Raw genomic sequence first — 14,478 nt, 5'->3', positions numbered from 1 at the left:
TATCAACTCCATCAAATGAAACGATTTCGTTAAATATGCCAAAAATGCAATCTGTAAAAGAGTGTTATAGTGATCTGTGACAGCGTTATAGTCAGATACAGGTTATAATATAAGAACAGCGTTATAGCGAATCAGCGTAAAGCGAACCGCATTATAACGGGGCCTGCTGTATACATTTATCTGATGATATTGGTCAAAGTAAAGCTTGCACGCATCTCAATAATTCTTGTTTGTTACTACAATGGCCGATATTGGCAAGATATTTCAAATGATCAAAAAGCTCATGCATAAATAACTTCAAGGGGTGTGTTGGTGCAGTAAACTGTACTAGAATACTTAGTCTTGACTGTGTATACAGTAATAACAGGAGTGAATTTGAACTCTGCTCTCATGATAGGGCTAATGGAAATGTGTTACCACCCAGGGATGATGAGTGTCACTATGTATTTGAGGAGGGGGAGAGTTCATGCTTCTTATCAAAAGCAGCCTGATTGAAAAAAACTATCCTAAATTCAGAAGTTGCACTGGTTAGTATTGAGTGTGTGCGTGTGAGTTAGCTGAAAACAAAGGTATAATGAGAGTAGGAGTAATCTACAGATCAAAAGATTATGCTAAGAGCCTCTATGTGCAAATGGAATGGCTGAGCAAGTATGAATATCTTATTATGGGTAATATCAGTTGCCCCTAACTGATTGGAGCATTTGGGGAACATAATTTTTAAATAAACTAAATGATTGTTATTTGTATCAACATATTAGGGAAGGGTACTAGGAGAAAAATATTCTAGACCAAGAAGTCCTATGATGTCATCTGGTTCATTTTCCATGAACCAGATGGCATCATAGAGCTGACAGTAGAGTTACCATTAGCCAGGAGTGATTAGAGTTCTGAGTTGCATGATGAGGAGAGAGGTAGCAGTTGCTAAAGGCAAAGGAACAAGTTTCAATTTCAGGAAAAGAGATTATGCTAATGTAGGTGCACACTGGCCTCTTTCAACTGGGGCAATAGCTCACAGAATGTGAATACCATAGAATTATGGTATTATTTGAAAGCATATATACCAACAAGAAAATATAGCACAAGGAGGATTCTGAGGTGGATGAATAACAAACTAGCTAGTTTAATAGAGCAAAAAATGATGGCATAGAAAAGTTTACAGTGAAGAAAAGTACTGAAGTCTATAATAGCTAAAAATTGATCTTTAAAAATACCACAGAAAAGGTTAGGCTGGCAAAGGCAGATTATGCAAAATCAGTGGCTAAGAGAGAAAAGAAGGGATGAGGAGTTAAAAACTTTCAAAACTAGTCAGGTAAGGCTTCTGGAGTGATAGCATATACCCAATAATTTAGAAGGTGGCAAGACAAGTGTATTGAACCATCTTCAAAGATTAGTTTCATGACATAGTGTAAAAAAATTATGGAGGTCATTAGAGTCCTTAACAAATAGAAATATCCATGAATAGACACAGCGATGACTAAAAATGTAAGTTGACTGAGTGAAATGCTCAACATTGGGAACTGTTTATCTAGCATAATCTTTGCTGAACAATGGAACAGTTAATATCTGCATTTAATGGTGGAATCTCACAAAACATCAGTACCGACATCGTGTGAAGAACCCTACAAAGAATGCACTCTGGAAGTAGAAGATTTTATGGAAGTCACTGGCCTTGGACACTACTGGAAAATATGGCTGCATTGATGCCAGGAATGCTGTGGTTGGATGCAGGATTGAAGACAGGTCATGCACCAGTGAGTTCTTATATATGCTTTTCACCACCAGTGGAAAAGTACACATGTGGAAAAAACTGGAAGAGGTGTAATGGCATGTGGGGCATGTTTTCATGGCATAATTCAGTGGAAGGTATTTTTTGAATGCTAGAAAATATCTGGATATCATTGTGGATAAGGTACACAAGGCAACATTGTATGCATATCCTGTGGACAGGGTAAACATACAAGTGCAACCATCCACTGTGCAAATATATGAAAAAGTGATATGAAGAGCAAGGTGGAAGTTTCATATATATCTTTTGAGGAGACATGTTGACATACACTGCCTGGCCTGATGATTTGAACAGTCTGCCTGTGTCACTCCAGGAAATGAGGACAGTTTTGTTACATGAGTGGTCCAGTATTCTTCATGTCTTTTCAGCACCCTGTCAAATCCATGTCACATCATATTGGAGCAGCGATTCAAGCCAATTCTGGTCCACCACACCATTAGCTGATGTTGCTAATAAAGTGGCCAGGCAGTGTATGTCATTGTTTCAGAATCTTATCATTTCACTCATGTGGAATTAATATCATAAGGAAAATTTTTAATAATTTCAGATAGTCTATAAGTAGGTTTTAACCAACTTATACTAATGTTTCTTGATATCATGTAAATACTGTATTTCATTAACAATTATTAATAAGGGAGTTAATATTATTTCATTTTTATTGATTATTATCCACTGTTCACTTCAAGTATCAATGGTCAATATTTGTTGCATTTCTTCTAGGTAATTACTTTCCCAAGATATTCTAGCCCAAATAACAAGTCCTTTGGTTTCAGTTTATCTAATGTGGAGGCAGATGGCCCCCAAGGAAGTTTTGAATGTGTGCAGCAGTGTGGCTCGAGGTAATTAAATGTTTTTCTATTTTTCCTTCTCATGTGTGTTTCTTTTAGAAACATTGTTTGAATAGTTATTTCTCTTGCTTCCATATATTAAAGCTAATCATTTTATTTTTGATTAGAAAACGTCAACAATTAACAATTATTAAATAACTACAGCATTAAACTTATCACCTTTTATGCCTCCCTAGAGCCAGCCTTGTTAGGTAGACATTTTTATTTGTTAACAGATGCTACAGAAACTTTTCTTCCTTGCATTGTCCCACTATTTTAATCCTAATACAGACTAATTGAATCAGTTTTGAGAATTACAGTGATACCATCAGAATATATATTTCATAAATAAATATTTTTTGGTTGAAGTTGTCTGTGCAAAATTAATTCCTAAAATTTTTTGCTTAGTGACAGATCACCTAATCGTGCTTGTCCTATGTTCAATATCTTTTATTCTGAATTTTGTTTAACAGTAGTCAGTCAGATATTGAGACACTTTTTAATTTTGAAAAACATGGCAAGGTTCCTCGAAATGTTGAGAATTTTCTAATATTAAAGTTTTGAGGGAGGTTTAAAATGATTTTATTGTTTTAATAGCATACCTCCCCACTGAGACACAGGCTGATATATTTTATAAAGGTGACCAGTACTTCCATTTAGGGAGTAGTTTTATCATATTTTAATAGTAGGAAGTTCTCAATAACCATAAGTTCAAATTTCATTGTTCAACCTGCACTATCCCAGGGAAAAAATTATACAATTTTTTTTGAAGATTTGTGAGTCTACCTACTACATCCAGTTATGCTCACAGTAACTTTCTTAGAGAAGAGTGTAAGGTAGTTGCACTTTTTTTTTGCATTAGTTTTTTTGTTATTATTACTCTTTCTTCACAATTTTCTTTCATTATGTGTTGTGCAATGATTTTCCAGGTCACTGGAATCGCTTGGCTGTATGCTGTACAAAATGCACATTCATGCTAGTGAAGACAGTTATGAAAAAACCCGGGTAAAAATGGCTGTTGTTGACCAGCAGAATAAAAAGAACTGGTAGGTGTTTCAAGTTTGTTATCATCAATTTTAATTCTTATTTTTAACCTGGCAGTAGTGACAGATCACCTAATAGGTGCCCTCAGAAATAAAATTTCCTTGTTTTTGTTAATCAGCAATTAAAAATCTGATTTTTTTCTACCTTCCTAAATGTAGTAAAACTTTTACTGCAGAAGTTTCTAAGTAATTTTTGTTAATAGTTTTTTTACAGAAATTGTAGCAAGAACCTGTCAGGTGAACTGTCACTGTCTTTGCAAATATTTGGCTTTTGCTTGAAAAGTAGCATAGTACTGAACGAGTGCCGATGCTGTGTTTGTTTATACTTTCAGGTTATCTTCTCCAACTAGTTCAATAAACATCTACAATATTATCCTAGTTATTTTTGAAAGATTAATTATTATTTTCATATAGTAATGACAGGAAAAAAACTAAACCTGATATTCTCTCTCTGTGGGAAGTGAGATACATAGTTTCAATTTTCATGTGTTGTTGCCATTTTGAAATGAATTCTGAAATAAATCTAAAAATGGAAGTAACTAATAGTACTGAATATTATGTTATTAATACTATTTATATATTTATAATAAGCAAAAATATGTGTGCATATTTGAAATTTCACACACAATGATCTTTTGAACTGGAAAATGGAAGAGAATAAGAGACTGATTCTATGTCTAAAACATTTTTTGCAGTTTTCAGCAGAATATATTTTTTTAAATAAAAGGTGTAACGCACACTGCATGTTTTAATTGTGTTTTTAAAACTTAAAAAATATACGAAATACTGGAACTCATTAAGCAGAGATGAAATACTGACATTGTTTTAGCAGAATTCAAAAAAGAGAAGGGAAAAAAAGTGTAAATCAGAAATTAAAGATAAAGTTGGGTACTTTTCTGGTGACCTGCCACTGGGTTGATGGGGAAACTGGAAAAACTTTACTTGAAAGGTATTTTGAGTTGCATCTTGTTGAACGTGGTGCATTTAGCAGGTAAAAGAGCTTAAAAAAAAAAAAAAAGATAAAATGACCAAACATTTTAACAGATTAAGAATAATTAAAATACAATAGATCCTCAAAAATCCAGCACCTTTGAATGTATTTCTCTGAGTGTAGTCGACTTTACAAATCAGAGGGGGAAATAAAAGGTAAAGTGCAGCCATTATCAACCCACTGCAGGATGGAAGCCTCCTCAACAATTCATGCTGAGGGAAATGGACCATAATCTGTCACGCTGGTCCAGTGCGAGTTGGCAGATCACCCGTATTCAGCAGTCAGGGGCTTGAACCCCGGTCTACTCAAAGAGCGTGTGCTACTGCACTCCCACTCCTAACCACTCGGCTACGGAGGCGAAAATATGCTTTCTTTCCATTCTGCATATTTCTTAAACTGTACAAGTATAAAATCATTCATTTTGCAAGATATTCTAGTTCTCAGTATAGTACTTAACAACAGTACAGTAGCATGTATTTAGTTTTTAAAGCAATTGAATTGCTGAAATCATATTGCAATTTATAACTCAGGACCAGGGTATGTCTGCCAGGGGCAAAAGTTGATGACGTTGTAGAACAGATATCATCTTTTAAGGGCACAAAAGGTGATTTTGTTTTACACGTTGGAACCAATGATATTAAGAGTAAGAGATCTACAGATTTACTCAACAAGTACAGGTCAATGTTGAAAAAAAAATCGTGAGTTAGGGTTGAATGTTAAAGTGTCTGCAATTCTGCCCAGACACAATAGGAGGGAGTATATCATGAAAGTCTTGTCAATCAATTCGGCCCTGGAGAGATTGTGCAAGGCTCAAGGGATAGAATTTTTTCACCCTGGTCTGTGCTTGTTGACAGGAGAGACTGCTTCTACAGGGATGGGGTACACTTAAAGAGAACGGGTGCAAGAATATTTCCTGATGCTATCGGGGCAGTGTTAGGTGGGTCAGAAAACTATTAGCTTTGGAGGGGGGGGATACACAGACTAAAAGGTTAACACTGGACACAGGCAGAGGCAAAAGTGATTCTTGCACTGCTTCTATTAGAATGAGCAGCAGCCTGGAAAGCAAGGCAATGGACATTTCCAGGACTGCTGGGAGTCATAGTGGAACAGAACAAGTAAATAACATGGGCTGTGTTAGGGTAACTTAAGAGTAGGAATAGGTGCATGTATACTTGCATATACACCAGTGCTAGGAGTATAGTTAATAAATTTGATGAGCTTGAAGTGCTAGTCAAGGCATCAAAGGCAGATATTGTTGGGATATCAGAGATGTGGTGTCACACAGATATAAGTAGTGCAGAATTGGAATTTGGGGAGTACAATGTGTACAGGAAGGATAGACAGCACTGGAAGGGAGGAGGGGTTATGCTGCACAACTGCTCATTATACTCATCAGATTCATTAGGCCTATAACACACCCCTACTCATTTTCCCTTTTTTCCAATGCAATGTTGGGTCTGTTTGGTGTGACATAAGCACTGGAAAAGGGAAAATGAGAGTAGGTGTGTTATAGGCCTAATGAATCTGATGAGTATAATGAACAGTTGTGCAGAGAAATAGAGTGGGCCAGTAAATCAGAGTGTCTTATAATGGAGGATTTTAATTTTCCAGAGATTGACTGGAATTTGTGGGTTGGTCACTCGCACACTAGCAAGACTTTTGTGGATTTATTGGATGACTATTTTCTACAGTAACATGTTCGAGAGGCAACCAGAGGGAATAATACTCTTGAAATGATTATCAATAGTGATTATTCATGCATTCAGAATTTGCAGATAAAGGAACCACTGGGTGACAATGATTACAATGCACTGATGTGGGAATTACTTAAAGATGTAACTACCATCAATGCTAAAGGGAAGGACTTTTGCTTTCTTAAAGGTGACTGCAGTGGTCTCAGACAGTTTTTAAATTCTGTACAGTGTGTTCAACTGATGATGTTACCAATGTTGAATTCTAAATGGGAAGCCTTCGGGGACTTAATTTTGGAGGCTACTATGCTTTTCATTCCAGCTAAGAAATACTGTTCAAGGTTTAGGCCTAAATAGATGTCAGATGTATTAATGAGGCTCGTGGCAGAGAAGAAGAATGTATGGGATGCATATAAAGTATCAGGTGACACAGAAGCCTATGGCAGGTATAAACTAGTCTGTAATCAAGTCACAAAGCAGGTGAAGGCAGATTACGAAAAATTTTTGGCAAAGGATGCCAAGAAAAACAGCAAAGAGTTCTTTACATATGTAAACTCTAGAAGGAAAGGGATGAATCAGATTGAACCATTAACATAGATGGATTGACTATTGATGATCATGCTCAGATAGCTGACAAACTGAATGAGTATTTTGCATCTACATTCACACATGAGGAGTCAGTCAATGAGGGGAGTGCCAGAAGTTTATCAAACGCTACCAGGGAGCTAAGTGATTTTGTAATCATTGAGAGCAAAGTGGAGGAGAAATTGTTGCAGTTAAACATAAGGAAGGTACCTGGGGTAGAGGGGATCTATCCAGTTATATTAAAGGAAGTAAACAAACCCTTAGCCCATAATTATGAGAGCTTCCTTGGACTCAGGGGAGGTCCCCATGGACTGGAGGTGTGCAAATGTATCACCAATTCAGAAAGGGTGTTCATAAGGTGACACAAGTAACTGCAGACCTGTTAGGTTAACTTGTGTTCTGGGGAAAATAATTGAATCACTGGTTAAAGAAGTATTGCAGGATCATCTAGACAAGACTGCAGTAATAATTAAGACACAGCATGGGTTTGTTAAAGGGTGAACTTGTCTGACCAATTTGATTGGATACTATGATTTGGTCACAAAGGAACTGAATGCCAAAAATAATTTTGATATTATATACTTGGATTTCAGGAACGCTTCTGATACTGTTGCACATGGAAGACTGCTGTAAAAATTGGAGAGGTATGGAGAGGTAAATTGGAGAGGCATTAAGGGTAAGTTGTTACAATCAATAAAGGGATGGTTCAGTGGGAGACGACAGAGAGTTGTAATCAATGGACACTGCTCCTCATGGACAAATGTTGTTAGTGGAGTTCCCCAAGGTTCGGTGTTGGGCCCATTGTTGTTTTGTATATTTATCAATGATATTGATGAAGGTATATCAGGTTTAATGTCCAAGTTTGCAGATGATACAAAGGTTGGCAGAGTTGTTAATGACAGTAAAGATAGTATGCTACTCCAACTGGATCTAGAAAAGTTGGGAAAATGGGCTGAGAAGTGGCAACTGAAGTTTAACATTGAAAAATGCAAAGTACTGCATATGGGTAGCGATAACCAAAGAGAAACATACTAACTGTGTGGTTCTACACTCATGGAAGTGGAAAGTGAAAAAGACCTGGAGGTAATTTTGCAGTGAAATATGAAGTTTGCTCAGCGGTGCAGATGAGTGTAGACTCATGGAAGTGGAAAGTGAAAAAGACCTGGAGGTAATTTTGCAGTGAAATATGAAGTTTGCTCAGCAGTGCAGACTGGCTGCCTGGGCAGGTCATGGATTCTTGTCAATGATATATAGGAATTTTGATAGCAAGGACAGGGAGGTGATTATCCCATTATACAAGGCAATGGGCAGGCCACACCTAGAGTACTGTGTACAGTTCTGAAGGTCTCATTTTAGGAAGGATGCAGAGTTGCTAGAACGAGTACAAAGAAGGACAACAAGACTGGTGAGGGAAACAAAGGGGTGATCTTACAAGAAAGGCTTAAGTGAGGCCACATTCAAACCCATGACCTTTATTTCTTAGGCGAGTACATTGCTCATTGAATCAATCCCAGTATGGGTTAACAATTTGGCTTAATGCTGGCAACTCTCATTTGTGGAAATGATAGCAATTGGAGCTACTGCATTATCTAATAAAAATAATGAATTACTCCTGAATACTCAGGGGTCTCCGTAGCCGAGTGGTCAGGAGCGGGAGTGCAGTAGCACATGCTCTTTGAGTAGACCGGGGGTTCAAGCCCCTGACTGCTGAATACGGTCGATCTGCCAACCCGCACTGGACCAGCGTGCCAGATTATGGTCCATTTCCCTCAACATGAATTGTTGAGGAGGCTTCCATCCTGCAGTGGGTTGATAATGGCTGCACTTTACTTTTACTTACTCAGGGTATGAGCGCATAACCTTCAAAAAATTGGAATTTTCAAAAATTCCAGCATGTACTGGATCTCAAGGATGCCAGATTTATGAGGTTCTGTCGTATTTCAAAAGTTGAATATAGTGTAATATTTTATTTGATATATGATTAAAATTTTTGTGTGAAACTGAATGTACCAATTTACAGTCTACTTTTATTCAAAATAATGTTCCAGAAACTGTCACTTTTTTTTAGTCTACTTTGCAAAGACTGGTTTACTTATGTCAGTAGTGTCCAACCTTTTCCGATACAGGGGCTATATTCAAAGTTAATTTGTTTCATGGGCCGAGTGAGTGGAGAAAAATTAGTGTATTCCTTTTCCATATCTTGTTACGTGTAAAAGGAAGTTTCTGTTTTCATGTTACCATTTTTTTTTATTTTCAGGCTATATATAAAAAATGTAAATTCCCAACAAATCTATGTTAGTGAATTATTTTTTAGATTTATTAAACTTATGAAAATATAACTTACTATTATTTTTTTTAAAAAAACCTTACTTTTGCTTTTAAATGCTCAGTTTACAAAATTTACAACCTGAAATGGATCACTGCTTTTCAGTATTAAGGATGGACAAATAAATATAATGATACACTTAAAATTAAAAATATTCGAAAATTTTATTAAGTACAATACACAATAATATTTACTGAACAAAACAACACTTAATGAGAAAATTTTGTTTGATAATTAACAAAATTTAAAATGCTGTTTTAGTTCACTTTCTGGGCAGGCCCTATAAAAATTATTTGTTGGCCATATGTTGGACACCACTGACTTATGTCGTTGTTGTATGTGTGTCACTCTAATAACATTTCTGTTATTACAGGCTAGCTGAAAGAAGAGTTATAGTATCTATAGCATTTGCTTACATTCCAGTCCAAACAACATTTGCAATTCTTGGTGGGGGACTAAAAGCATGAAGGGTGCTTATATTTGAATCCAGCATCTTGAAATAAGATGGCTTCCACTCAGAATACAAGTACTATCTTTTGACTTTCTTCTGTAAACAGAAGAATGTCAAACAGATAGCGCCTGTATTTTGAGGCTGAACTAAACAACTTACAATACAAAATTTTGTAGTTGCACTGAAATCATCTTTGTCATCATCTAAAGTAATGGTAACAGGAAATATCTATTGACCCAGAGGCTGATTTGCTAATAGAAGTTTACATTTCTGAATCACCGTTAAATGCTATTATGATGACTACTCTCAAAAGAAAAGCTAAAATATTTTACATTATTTTATTTTATTTATTTTTTTGTTGTATTTGATAGTAGGCAAAGCAGTACTAGTCAAACAGATCCTCACCATTGCATTCATGTGAAAAGCAAAGCACTTGTTGATAATATTGAATAGATGAAATTGGATTGTCTTGATGTAGAGTAGCTGAAAATATGGTTTGCAGAAAAAGTGACATTGCAGATACAGAAATTTGCCCATGGTGTATATGGATAAATTAAGAAAGTTTGACTTGTTATAGGGTATTATTTGCCTGAAAGGCTCTGGTACAGGAATTTTGTGGTATGCCAAAAACAGGTTGGGAAGTCATGCCTCTTAGGTAATCTTTCATTTCTAGGAAAAACAAATCCTTGTTTTTAAAGATAGTAGGTAGAAAACTTTTATGGAAGAAAGCTATTGTGACAGGTTTTGTGTTATCAAAGAAATTTAGGAAGCATAAGGCCTTTAAAGTTTCATGAAGATAATTCAACATAAGAAATTAGAAAGCATTACTTTTTTAACAGTGACCTAAGAATGTTAATTTAACAGAAGAGTAGTTTTAGGCAATTCGATAATGTTTGGGGTTTGTGTTTATTTCTTCAGTGGATTTTCGTGCTATGACTGGTTGCAAATCACTTAGTTTAATCACTTAATATAATTTCAAATTAGGAAGCTTTGATGTATCACCAAGTGCCTAGTGACTGGTCATTTGCATGTCTCATGTAGAAGGCTGCACATGAGAAAGGGTATGGTATAGGACTGGAGTATAGTATTCTATATTCTGTCAAGTTGTGTTGCTTTGATAAATTATGGTGATAGAGTAATGGTTAATTTAGTTGTTATTTTAAATACAGGATTAAATTAGTGTTAATGCTTAAAAAAAAAACTAGAAGTTGCTAATCTTACACCTGTGCACCAAATATTTGTTTTGGAAATTCATTTAATTTAAAGAAGATGATGTGTTTAATACTTCATTAAGAGATTCTTTTGTTTAAAATGTTTAAGAGATAAATCATAGATTGTGGATGACAAATTTGATGATGACTGAAGTAAAATATGAAGATTTATCAGTGGTCAGTTAATAATTAGATCATATGTAACCTATGAAGGTTGCCAAAATGTAATGCCTCAAATTTTTAAATGATATATTGTACAGTAAACCCCTGCTATTCGCAGTATCTATATTCGCGGTCACTGATTTAATATAAAATGAAACCTAAAAAAATGTGAAAAGTGCCGTGAACATTTTCCACCATAAAAAAACATGGACGTGGCCAAAATCATCTTTCCCAGTCAAAACAGCACTCAGTGGGTGGGGGGGGGGGATAGGGGTGACAAAATCCCAAGCGTAGATGTTCCCTGCTAATCCTTGTTCAGTAAGTGTTATGTGCTTGTCATGGGCGGTTTTGTCATTTGCTTTTAATTAATATGCTTATAAATTGATATACTTACAAAAGTGAAAAATCTGCCGTTTTGCAGTGTGTTAGCGTAAACAGACTTTTTCGAGTGTGTTAACGGTTAAAAGAAAGTGACTTTATTGTGGACAAGTTCTTTTCTAACCCCTACAAAAATTTGGCTACGGAATAACAAGGGAATTGTGAAAAGATCAAAGAAGGTGATGACATTGGCGGGTAAAATTGAGTTATTAGACAAAATTTCTAATGGTGAAAATGTCTCGTCAGTGGTATGATCAATCAAGAAATTGGAAGGAAAAATCCGCCATAGTATCCGTGAATTGCTTCAACAATTTGCTCTTTAACTCGTGATGTTAAATTAGAAAAAATGGAAAAGGCTTTAAATCTGTAGATAGAAGACCGAACTCGAAATAAAATTCTGTTGATTTCACTCATCATTCGTGAAAAGGCAAAACACCTTTATCAACACTTTAGCGAAACTGATGATAGCACTGGCGGGATACATTTTTAAGCTAGCAAATGTGCTGGTTTGAAAAATTTGTTTGAAATTTCTAATAAATATTACATTTAATATTAAATTGTTTCTTATTTTCATTTCGATGCCTTATGCTTGTATTTCACTATGTACATAGTCATATTATGAAGGTACATATACAAAATTTTAGACTAGATTTTCTTATATATTTCATACTTTGGAACGGAACCCTTTTATTACTATGGGAGCCATAACTCAATATTCGCGTTTTCGGTATTCGTGGCATTTCTCAGGAATGTATTTCCAATTTTTCATGCAAACTTGAGTACATTTAAAGATAATTAAATTGAAAGAGATGATCATTTCACTTAGTGAAATGACCATCTCATTCAGTGCACTTGGTCCAGCAATGAATAAGAGGATATATTCCCACATTGTAAAAGCTATCTGACATTTCATGCAACCATTTCTTTGCACATGTTTTCACAGAAGCACATTGTCAAAGTGCTGCCCACATAATGCATTTTTAAAAGGACCAAATGGATGAAGGTCTGAGGGTATCTAGGTCTAGACTTATATGGAAGATGTGGTGTTACAATCCATTGTGACGATGTGATTTTTTTTCTGTTGTTTGGCATCATGTGGGTGATCTTGCATTATTTTGATGAAGAAAGCCCTCATTGTGCATATCCATGAGAATCCTGTAATGCAACCTTTCCACTAGATTGTGGAGTCTTGAACTTTTTGTTTTTTGGTGAACCTTTGTGATTCCATTCCATAAACTGATGCTTTTGTTTCTGGTTCAGAATAAACCCATGTTTCATCACCTATTACTTTATGGGTGAAGAATGCATCTTTTCCATTGTCATAATTTTGAAGGAAATCAGTACAGTTGATTTTATTTGTGGACAGGAGTTAACATTAGTAAAATTGTCCCTTACTCTAATGTCCTGTAATAACTGAGAGCAAAGTGGAGGGAAAATTGTTGAAGTTAAACATGAGGAAGGCACCTGGGCTGGACGGGATCTATCCAGTTATATTAAAGGAGGCAGCAAAGGAAGTAAGCAAACTCTTTGCCCATAATTATGAGAGCTTCCTCGGACTCAGGGGAGGTCCCCATGGACTGGAGTGTGCAAATGTATCATCAATTCACAAAGGGGGGGGTTCAAAAGGTGACACAAGTAACTACAGACCTGTTAGGTTAACTTGTGTTCTGGGGAAAATAATGGAATCACTGTTTAAAGAAGCATTGCAGGATCATCTAGACATGACCAGTAATAATTAAGACACAGCATGGGTTTGTTAAAGGGAGGTTTTGTCTGACCAATTTGATTGGATACCATGATGCGGTCACAAAGGAACTGAATGCCAAAGATAATTTTGATATCATATACTTGGATTTCAGAAAAGCTTTTGATACTGTTGCACATGGAAGACTGCTGTACGGATTGGGATTGAAGAGGTATGGCATTAAGGGTAAGTTGCTACAATGGATAAAGGGAGTGGTAATTAATGGACACTGCTCTTTGTGGACAAATGTTGTTAGTGGAGTTACCCAGGGTTCGGTGTTGCACCCATTGTTGTTTTGTATATTTATCAATGATATTGATTAAGGTATATCAGGTTTAATATCCAAGTTTGCAGATGGTACAATGGTTGGCAGGGTTGTTAACGACAGTAAAGACAGTATGCTACTCCAACTAGATCTAGATAAGTTGGGAAAATGGGCTGAGCAGTGGCAACTGAAGTTCAACATTGACAAATGCAAAGTACTGCATATGGGTAGCGATAACCGAAGAGAAACGTACAACTCTGTGGTACTACACTCAAGGAAGTGGAAAGTGAAAAAGACCTGGGGGTAATTGTGCAGTCAAATATGAAGTTTTCTGAGCATTGCAGATGGGCTGCCAGGGCAGGTCATGGAGTCTTGTCAATGATATATAGGAATTTTGCTAGTAGGGACAGGGAGGTCATTATCCCGTTATACAAGGTAATGGTCACGCCACACGTAGAGTACTGTGTACAGCTCTGGAGGCCTCATTTTAGGAAGGATGGGGAGTTACTAGCACGAGTACAAAGAAGGGCAATAATATTGGTGAGGGAAACAAAGGGGTGCTCTTACCAAGAAAGGCTTAAGTTCTGCAAATTGCAGTGCCTGGAGAATAGGCACCTGCAAGGTGATCTGATTGAGGTGTATAAAGCCTTGAATGGATTGAGCAGCTGAATGCTGATGGGATTCTTCCTCTTGCTCCAACTGAAAACTGAGGGGGCACAGTTTCAAATTGAGGAAAGATAGTTGTAGAATAGATGTGCAGAAATTTGCCTTTAGCCAGCAGGTAGTTGATGCCTAAATAAATTTAAGACTGGACAGGCATTTGGAACGAATGGAGGGGTAAAATGGGAGGGTTTTTTTTTTTTTTGGCTGATGCTGCATAAGCTTGCTTTCTTGCTTTGTATGCCTCTACTAATGCTAATCCCTCATTATTCACACAATTTTTGAGTAATGAAGTTTATGAACAATTGCGCTATTCTTATGCGAAAATTGCTACAGTGCTTGCCAATCCCAGCATGTG

At 36.3% G+C, this 14,478-nt stretch overlaps 1 protein-coding gene across 1 annotated transcript in view; it reads left to right on the top strand.

Moving 5' to 3' along the window:
* The window catches only part of Su(Tpl) (Suppressor of Triplolethal), a 136,740-nt gene that overhangs the window by 58,128 nt on the left and 64,134 nt on the right, over positions 1 to 14,478 (top strand). The window contains exons 3-4 of the mRNA XM_090382379.1: positions 2,507 to 2,625; positions 3,543 to 3,659. Of these exons, the coding sequence (XP_090238505.1) occupies positions 2,507 to 2,625; positions 3,543 to 3,659 (236 nt within the window). The remainder of the gene's footprint in view (positions 1 to 2,506; positions 2,626 to 3,542; positions 3,660 to 14,478) is intronic.

The sequence above is a fragment of the Mastigoproctus giganteus genome, chromosome 10 (assembly GCF_048544385.1).
Source record: "Mastigoproctus giganteus isolate SK-2022 chromosome 10, ASM4854438v1, whole genome shotgun sequence".
Taxonomy (NCBI): domain Eukaryota; kingdom Metazoa; phylum Arthropoda; class Arachnida; order Uropygi; family Thelyphonidae; genus Mastigoproctus; species Mastigoproctus giganteus.
This window is presented reverse-complemented; position numbering and strand designations above follow the sequence as displayed.